Below are 10304 nucleotides of genomic sequence, written 5' to 3' on the forward strand. Positions count from 1 at the left end.
CTACCGTCGACAGGCTAACAAACCCTCCAGTGTCGGTAGGTGCTGAGCTCCAATCCACCTGGGATTGCAATCAATTTGCCTCCTTTTTTACTGACAAAATTCAGAATTCAAAATTCGGAAAATTAGACAAGCAGCCTCCACACCAACCACAGGATATGTGTTGTCCCCTTCTCTAAATAACATCCATTCAAATATCATGACACAATTTCATTCAATCGACCGTAGAAGCCTAGAAGACATTATACAACATCTGAAGTCATCCTCCTGCTGCTTGGATATTCTACCAACACACTTTTTCAAAAATATTTCAAACTGCATGACCACTGATCTTTTACAAATTGTAAACACATCCCTTCTTTCAGGTGTCTTCCCACAACCCCTAAAAACTGCAGTTATTAAACCGCTCCTAAAGAAGGCTAGTTTAGACTCCGCAACAATGAAAAATTATAGGCCAATATCAAACCTCCCATTTTTAAGTAAAATAATTGAAAAAGCGGTTTTCCAACAGCTGAACAACTTCTTGGCCGTAAATAACTGCTTTGATGTCTTCCAGTCAGGCTTTCGACAGCACCACAGTACTGAAACTGCTCTTGTTAAGGTTTTCAACGACATCCACTTAAACACAGACAATGGCAGAATTTCAGTCTTAGTATTACTGGATCTCAGTGCTGCATTCGACACGGTCGACCATGGACGGTCGACTAAAAATCTGGGTGGGACTTTCTGGCACAGCACTTAACTGGTTTGAATCATACTTGAAGGACCGAGAATACTTTGTGTCTGTAGCTAATTACACATCAGACCTGACTAAAATGACATGTGGTGTTCCCCAAGGTTCAATACTGGGGCCTCTTCTGTGCAACATCTACATGCTTCCACTAGCTCAGATTATGGAAAACAACAAAGTGTGTTATCATAACTATGCAGACGACACACAAATCTACATAACTATGTCACCAGGGGACTATAATCCCATAAAAGGGCTGGGTAACTGCATTGAACAAATCAACAACTGGATGTGCCAGAATTTTCTTCAATTAAACAAAGATAAAACTGAAGTAATTGTTTTTGGTACCAAGGACGAACGATTGAAAATCACCGCTCAGCTTCAATCACTGATGTTAAAACCCACAAACCAAGTCAGAAATCTAGGTGTAGTTATGGATTCAGACCTGAACCTGAACAGCCATATCAAGACAATTACAAAATCAGCCTACTATCACCTGAAGAATATATCAAGGATTAGAGGATTTATGTCTCAACAGGATTTGGAAAAACTTGTCCATGCATTTATCTTCAGTAGACTGGACTACTGTAACGGTGTGTTTACAGGTCTCTGTAAAAAGTCAGTCAGAAAGCTGCAGCTGATTCAGAACACTGCAGCTCGAGTCCTCACTAAGACCAGGAGGGTGGATCACATCACTCCAGTTCTGAGGTCTTTGCACTGGCTTCCTGTCAAACAAAGAATTGACTTTAAAATCCTGCTGTTGGTTTATAAAGCACTGAATGGTTTAGGGCCAAAATACATCTCTGATCTGCTGCTACCTGATGAACCATCCCGACCCCTTAGGTCGTCTGGGACTGGTCTACTTTCTGTTCCCAGAGTCAGAACTAAACATTGAGAAGCAGCGTTCAGTTGTTCTGCTCCACATATCTGGAACAAAGTCCCAGAAAGCTGCAGGTCTGCTGAGACCCTCAGCTCCTTTAAATCAAGATTGAAGACTTTTCTGTTTGCTGCTGCCTTTAATTGAACCACATTCAATTAATATATTAATCAATTTCCAAATACTGCTGATTGAAAACACGAAATTTAGTGATGTTACGTTACGATGTCTGAAAAGTCCTGGTAAACCGATAAAAAGTGTAAGCATCATTGAAAGACGTTTGGAGTCCCACGCTAAATAAGACCTCAGGGAGGCCGGGTTAGAGTCCCGAGACCGGGTTGGAGTCCCGCGTCTAGACGGGGTTAGAGTCCCGCGTCCAATTGTCCGGGTTAGAGTCCTGAGGCGGGGTTGGAGTCCCACGCTAAATAAGACCTCAGGGAGGCCGGGTTAGAGTCCCGAGACCGGGTTGGAGTCCCGCGTCTAGACGGGGTTAGAATCCCGCGTCCAATTGTCCGGGTTAGAGTCCCGAGGCGGGGTTGGAGTCCCACGCTAAATAAGACCTCAGGGAGGCCGGGTTAGAGTCCCGCAATGTGACGCAATTTTTTTTTCACTTAGGTCATGTGATGACGTTCCACTTGTTCCATTCACTGATGGAAACCATGAGATCTGGTTGAGTGAAATAGGATATTTTTTGTCACATACACTGTAAAAATCTTCAGACAAATTCTAACAGTATTGTAGCATTCTCCCAAAATACATTCAAATACTGTGTATTTTGATGCTTTTTAGAGGCAAAAACACTGAACATCAACAGCAGGCCATTGTACGAGTCAATGGTATTATGCAGTATTGTCATTTTAGCAGAGAAAATGGAGGGGAGAGGCCTCATGTAACCATCGGCATCATTTCATCATTGTTCATCCTGCTTTCTGGAATCAAACTAAAAGGTAAATAACATTAGGGGTGACCGTTAAGAGGGTTGTCTGGCAACCAAAAGGTCAACGGTTCGATCCTCGACTGGGACTGGGACGGGTCACGTGTCAAAGTGTAACTGAACAATACACTGCTCCCGGGAGCCCGTCATTGGCAGCCCACTGCTCCCTATATACAGGGATGGGTCAAATGCAGAGACAAATTTCCCCCTTAAAGGGATCACTATAGTATAATAAAAAAAAAAAATTAAATTACAATCATTTTTTTTCAACATCTGGTTGAGAAGATAATATGATATTCAGGCATCTGGTTATCCAATTCACAGCACTGTGGAGATCCTTGGAGCGATGCAACACTACATCATTTGTGACTGAGGTTAAATTTAGAGATGCACCGATACTGATATCTGTCTGACACTGACTCAAGTCACTGGGTCCAGAATCGGATATCATTCTTTTAAGAAATTAAGTGCATTTATATCCAGTTATTTATTTGTTACATGTTGTTTTACAAAGTGAGGAAAAGCAATGTTGAAGTCAAGCCTGATTTTGCCTCTTAAGTTGCCTTATACACATATAAAGTGAGGCAGGCAGCTTTTTAATTCAACACTGGTCTGGTATCAGATCAGTTCTAGGTATTGGCCGATAAAGCACAGCGATCAGTAGCGGGCTGAAAATGTCCTCGGATGAACTCTTGAACTTGAAAGGACAAAGAGGGAACCTTCAACGATGGATGTTCTTCCTCGCATGGGGAACATTTCAAGCCAAACTCCGCTAAAGAAATTTTGCATCTGGCTTTCATTCATTTGAGTTACTTTAAGATGTTAGTCTCTGTCTTGAGAAAATTTTCTTGGCCAGATCTGTTTTGGAAAAAATATGTACTTGAGGAAATATGTAAAACAAAATCTGTACATGAAGAAACCTCAAAAAAACAAAGTCAGTTGTTTTCTATCAATCATCTATTTATTTATTTATTCATTGTGAATATTCATACAAAATGCAGATTTACTTAGGAAGTGATGTCTGATAAACAAGTGGTATCAATTAACTTTACATTCAATACAGTTAATTCTGCTTAGCTCCACCCCCTCCTCCTCCTCCTCCTGGACCAATGGCAGTTGAGGCAAAAGGTAAAACCTGCAATCCTATTGGTGCATTCTGGACTTCATAAATCTATTTTTCAATATTACAAATATATAAATGCTCTAGCCAGTGACGAGTGATATTTTGTCAGGTCTATTTCAGTTCATAATAATACTTTGCTGTCTTCTCTCTCACACACACACACACGACTAAAAACTACAACTTCCACGTTTTCTGTACCTGCTCAGGTTCAGACGTCACTACTACTCAAATGTGATCAGACAGGAGCGTAAGAGTCCGAGAGGAAATATCAAGTGCTTCGTCCTCTATTGCAGTAGCTTGTACTTTAACAGGAGAGCCGGTCAGAAGCTGTCAGTCAGTGTGAAGAAGGCTGCAGCTTCAGGCCACAGTGGACAGATTTTAGGGTAAAGTCAGCATCTAATGCTGTTTTGGTGTGTACGTACACACCTGTGTGCGTGTGTTCTTCATAGCAATAATCAGCGTGGATTTAAATCAGCACTTTATGAATCTTAGTGTGTGTGTGTGACTTTTCACATTTACTTCTCACCAGGGGCCTCATCTGTACTCTGTGCTCGGGGGGCCAACTTATTAACTACAACAACTAAAAAGCCATAACACAAAATTCAATTTTTTACACAGATTCTCGGCACTGCAAAAGGTTAAAATAATTGTGACTGTGATCATTTAAATATTTTGAATCATAGCGGTTGAAATGACGACAGAATAAAGGCAAAGGGTGCGTAACGAACGAGGCCTCACATTTCTGAGAAAGAGCTCTCAGAGGAAAGAGGGATTTGTCCAGGTCCATATTTTGGTCTCACTAAGAACTGTGAAGATAAGAAAGAGATGAGTGTCATATCACTCGGGCACCAAACCAGATCTCTTTGTAGAGGGGTCCTCCCTTTGAGGAGGCCCTACACACAAAGCTACATGGCATGTATGTCATTAGGGCCAACAGGTCAATACATTCTACTATCCATACTCTCTGCAGTACAACAGAGTATTAGGGTCAATACATTCTACTATCCATACTCTCTGCAGTACAATGGAGTATTAGGGTCAATACATTCTACTATCCATACTCTCTGCAGTACAATGGAGTATTAGGGTCAATGTTAAGAAAAGACAACGGTCATGATGTTATGAGAATAAAGTTGGAATTACAAGTAAAGTCACATTTCAACAATACATTTATGATCTTATGGAAATAAAGTAATCATTTTCTGAGGAAGAAAACTTATTTCAAGAATATAATGTTAATTATTAATTAAAGGTGTAGAATTAAGTTGTATTTTTCTTTTAATAGTTAAGGATGAAGTCATAATTGTATGATATAACTTGTACTAGTAAGGTGATATTTTGATAATTGAGTATTTGGAGAAACATTTTCCATGTTATGAAACAAGAAAAAATCCTTATATTATAGGATAATGTTAAAATTTTACTAAATCTAATATTCTACAATTTTAACTGTAAAATTACAAGATCTTAATATTAAAAGAGAACAGTTGATGGCAGTCTGTCAGCGTTTATGCGTTACATGAGGGAGTATTGATGTTAAAGATTTCTATAATAAGCACATTAATATTATATCTGGAAGGATATTGAGATGAAGTGAAACCCAACAATAGAGTCCAGTGGGTTTTATGGTGACAGGCAGCCAGAATCAGCTGTCAGCAGAACAGTATGCTGTGTATCCAGTCTGCTGGGAACGATGAAGCTAATGTCTGTCATCGTAAAGACACGCAGTTCTCCAAACCCATTCAACTAACAACTGTACAGTCGCACTATATAGTCTAGTTAGTTTACATACATGTGTTAGGATATACCAACACATGTATGTAAACTAACCTGCGCTGTTTTTATCCCAACATACAGCCTTTTGTTCTAAAAAAAATAAATTGTCACTGTAATATTAGGATTTTCTTTTCTAGTGAAAATCCAACTATATTTAGTAATATTATGACTGTTGTTAATAGTCTTGACTTTTTCTTGTAAAATTAGAAATTGATTTCATAATATCAGGATTTTTTCTCCCAAAACTACATTATCTTATAATATGATGGTTTTTTTTTCTTAATTTATCTCTTAATATTATGACATTATATTGTAAAATAACAACTTTAGGTTGTAATATTGTGATGTTTTCCCATAAAATTACAACTTCATCTCTCAAAAGACTTGTAGTCTCGCTGCGGTGGCCCTAATACTCCATCGTAACGCAGCATCAGGTGTGTTGGACCACTAGAAACGTGTACTCTGCTGTGACTCTCTCTGACTGGTGTGTGTGTGTTCTCTCAGCGCAGCCAGGAGCAGGGCACCCACTGGGGCTCAGTGTCCAGTTTATTGATGAGTCGTAGCAGCTCGTTGAAGGCTTTGTCCTGGTCCGCGTTGACGATGACGGCGTCAAACAGGTGACCGCAGCTCTGCTCCATCTCCCGCGCTTTCTCAATGATGTCCCGCAGCTCCTCGGGCTGTCCACAAAACACACACATTAGTGAGAAAAACAGAGATGTAAACACTGGTGATATTTATCTTTGACAGAGTGTAAACAGGCGGAGTAGAAGGGACACTGAATAAATACCTTGGGGTTCTTGTTGTCTTTAGCCAATAGGGCTCGGAGTCTTTCCTGGGAGGGCGGAGCTATGAAGATGATGTAAGGCTTCAAGTCAGAACTCCTGAGCACCTTAAGAGCCTACACACACACACACACACACACACACACACACACACACACACACACACACACACACACACACACACACACACACACACACACACACACACACACACACACACACACACACACACACACACACACACACACACACACACACACACACACACACACACACACACACACAATTCAACCACAAACCCTTTAACTGTATTCTGCAGTGCTCATTCAATGAGTGTGTGTTTACACACCTGTGTGTGCAGACAGAGCACACAGATCTTTCCAGTGTTGATGACCTGTCTCACTGAGTCTGTACTCGTCCCGTACAGGTTCTTCTCAAAGTCACCGGACTCTATAAGCTTCCCTGGGAACAGAACACAGAGGCCACATTAGTGCTGGTACTGCATCATTTCCTCGGACTAGGACGAGACGTCTCTGTGTTACTCTGACAGAGTTAAACGACCTTTATAGCGCCAGTGTGCTCATAATCACTTGTCATGTTGTAACATTTGATTTGCATCAATCTAGACTGCAAATGATAGTTTTTTTCTTACTCACTTTAGTTAGAGGCTTCCTGAACCTTATGACTGTCAACAGTGACAGTGGAAACAAAATAATAATTTTCATGGATACGTTTTGGAACTTAACACACCATGGAAAGCCATGCTGCATTTGCTAACAGCAGTTCCTGTTTGCACTGTGACCATGGAAGGGTGGGCAGTACCATCGAGTGTCTGCGTATGTGGGAGTGTCCTCATCAGTAGATGGCGGAGTTAGCATCCTCTGCTTTATGCTCTATTTGATTCTAAATGGAGCATCATTTACGAAATGAACATCATGCTGTATTGAAGAAGACTTGAAACTAGAGATTGAGACCATAAACTCATGTTTACAATGTTTACTGAGGTAATAAATCTAGAGAGAAGTAGAGTCATTTTCTCATAGACTTCTATACAACCAGAGGAGTCGCCCCCTGATGGTCAGTAGAGAGAATGCAGGTTTAACACACTTCCTCATTGGCTTCACTTTCAGACCATTTGGATTGGACACATCTATATACTGTAACTTATCTATGAGTATGTCATTAAGGCTTTCTAGCTACTACTATTCTGGAGACGTTTTCTAAATCTAGGCTCATAAATTACTTCTACATACTTTTAGCTTGATCGCTTGAGAATTGATTTTTGTTGAGTGAAATTGAGTAAACTATTAAAAAACAGGCCAATTTGGATACTGAGTGAAGAATGTCCCTCTAAATAATACATTTACATACACGTCTGTGTGTCAGAGTATCTAATTATATGGAACTTTACCTGCTGCCAGTTCGGCCTCAAAAGTCTGACGAGACACAAAGTGGTAATCTCGACCACTCAGTTCGCAATCCCGACGGCTCCGCGTGGTGTCTACAACACACACACACACACACACACAGGTTAGTAGTTAGTATATCCACAAACACATAAAAGCATGTGTAGAGTGTACAGTGTGTGTGTGTTAGTCGTACGGGGTACAGCTCCAGCGAAGCGTTCTGGTTGACTGTTGAGCAGTCTCTGTCTAAGCTCCGCCTGCCCGCAGCTGGTTGGACCAATCAGTGCAATCGGCCGCTTCCTATTGGCTGGTTGGTGGTACAGAGCCATCTCCTCATAGGTGAGAATCTCCTCGTTATCAATGTCTGGGCAAATGGACAGAAAGGACTGAATGAAAATGTTATGATAGGGTCCAAAGGAAAAACTGTAAGAAGAGGTTAGAGGCAGAAAGTTAGGATATCAAAGAAGAGAGGAAACGATGACGAACATGACGTATCTAAGATCAACTCATCAAGATGTAAGGCAAGAAAGTCAGCAGCGAATAGTTGATTTAATTTGTTTAAAAAAAGTTATATATTTAGACTCTGTGAATGGTGATGTTTTAACCAGGCCAGTGTAGAAGGGTAGATTGTCCTCTTTCTGTTGAAAATAACATTGCTTCACTTTGCAAAGTTAGATCAACCTCATCACACCGAGGACCCCACTGTTAAACACTGCTGTAACGTGATCCACAGAGTGCAAAATATATGACTTGTATTAGTATTTATCTATGTTCATAAAAGAAGACAGAAATAAACCTGAACGAAACACGTAAATGTATCTTTCAGGACCTTTGCCTAACTTAGTGGCTGTGCCTACCATAAGGACAGCACTTTAAAGATGCTATTCAGACGGTATTAATAGTTTACTTTGAACTTTTTTAATTATCCATTTAAACCTCGTCCCTCTTCATCATTCATTCGTTACCTACAATGGCCCGAATAAGCCGTCGTAGATACCCATTCATGACTAATTCAATCTTTTTTTCTTCACAGTTGGTCATCCACTACTACATTTAGAAGCAGTTTGCGTGCACATGAAAGTTGTGCCCCAGTTACATTTAATGAGATTTAATGAGAGTCCCAGAGAGACAGGAAGCCATACCATCATTCCTGTGAGTGTTGTACAGCAGCTTCTTTCTCTTCCTCTTGTTCTTCTTTGCGCACCACAGCTTCCCTGTAAACAAGCAAGGCAACTTGAAACACACCTTGGAGCTAAAAGGCTGATGCATTTACTGCATCGGAGCATATGTTTTTTACTAAATCAATTTTTTAATTTTTGCATGAGAAGTTCATCTCTCTGTCAGTTAGCTAGCTGGAAGTTTGGGCACCAACAAACTCCCTCAAGTGAATAAGATATTTCCTGTAGTCCCTCTGGACATTAATCCAATCATTAAATAGACTATACAACAAACTATATACTGTGCATTGTACACTAAAAAAAAACGTATTCACAGCCATTAGGTTATGGCGTAGTGAGGAGAGCAACAGACCTGACTTCTCCGGCTCCTTGTCTTCTTCTATGGTCTGTTTCATGGCTTCTCTTTGCTGCTGGAAACTCTTCCCTGTGGAAAGAGAATATGAGAGCAAACAACCAGTGGCCATATAAGAGTTTGACTAAATAGTATGGGGTCAGATCAGTCTCAATAATCACAAATACACACAGAAAGACTCACAAATGCGCACAGAACAATTCACAAATATATTCGATTTACAAATGCACACAGAAGGATTTACAAATAAATTTGACTCACAAATGCACGCAGAACGATTCACAAATACATTCCAATGCACATATCAATAAATTACAATTTATATAAATGTGTAAAAATAAATCACAAATATATTTCTGCATTTGTATGTATTTCTGTGTGGATTTTTTCTATTTGTTTGTGGATTTGTATGCATTTGTTTGTGGATGCACTGCATTTCTTTGTGGATCGCTACACATTTATTTGTGGGTTTTTGAGACTCTCCTGACGTGGCTGGATTCGCAAATGCGTTTTTTCAACGTTCTCTTTTTCAACCAATCACATGAGCGCAGCTCCCCCCTCCCCTCCCCACGAGGCTGCTAGCGTTAGAGTTGCGCAATTTGCGGAGGTGACAGGGCAAGCTCAAAGGCACTTCCTGTTGCAAGCTCCCACCGTTTTGGTGCCGATTCCGCGGTAGTTTAGCCTTTATTTGTCGTTATTTGACATTATGTGACAATACATTAAGGTCCTTGAAGGTATGACTGTTGGTAGTTGAAATTAGTTTAGTAAAAAAACATGTGATCAGGTTCTTCTTACTGCCTCCCCCAACTACTTCCCCCTACTGTCCTGTTGAGACAGACAGGACAAAGAGAAAAAAAGTTGTATACAAATTGTATAAATATATACATACATATAAATATATTTATATAGATACATACCTATATACACATACATATACTGTATGTGTATATATATATATATATATCCAAGTCAATAGGTTATATGGGTTGCTATCATTCTAAACAGTACAATGCATATTATCCATGTTTACAATTTGCATTCTTTCAGTCGGCATGAAAGTGTGTATCGTTGCCATGGCAACAAGTACCAACTGATGTTAGCCTACATTAGCTTGCTAATGCAAACGAGTAGCCATACTATTACAATTCG

At 40.1% G+C, this 10304-nt stretch overlaps 1 protein-coding gene across 2 annotated transcripts in view; it reads right to left on the reverse strand.

Annotated features, from left to right (window-relative positions):
* Window positions 1–3477: 3477 nt before the first annotated feature.
* Window positions 3478–10304, reverse strand: part of pals1a (protein associated with LIN7 1, MAGUK p55 family member a) — a 32713-nt gene continuing 25886 nt past the window's right edge. Inside the window, exons 11-17 of one of the 2 annotated variants that reach the window (XM_076106952.1) lie at window positions 9156–9227; window positions 8768–8839; window positions 7822–7989; window positions 7631–7720; window positions 6569–6681; window positions 6225–6283; window positions 3478–6114 (exon numbers count right to left, since the gene is read on the reverse strand). In XM_076106952.1, coding sequence (XP_075963067.1) covers window positions 5868–6114; window positions 6225–6283; window positions 6569–6681; window positions 7631–7720; window positions 7822–7989; window positions 8768–8839; window positions 9156–9227 — 821 coding nt within the window. In that variant the 3' untranslated portion in view covers window positions 3478–5867. Of the gene's footprint in view, window positions 6115–6224; window positions 6336–6568; window positions 6682–7630; window positions 7721–7821; window positions 7990–8767; window positions 8840–9155; window positions 9228–10304 lie in introns of both variants that reach the window. The other variant, XM_076106953.1, reaches the window with a different exon arrangement.

The sequence above is a fragment of the Anarhichas minor genome, unplaced genomic scaffold (assembly GCF_050575085.1).
Source record: "Anarhichas minor isolate MPS153535 unplaced genomic scaffold, ASM5057508v1 ptg000037l, whole genome shotgun sequence".
Lineage (NCBI taxonomy): Eukaryota > Metazoa > Chordata > Actinopteri > Perciformes > Anarhichadidae > Anarhichas > Anarhichas minor.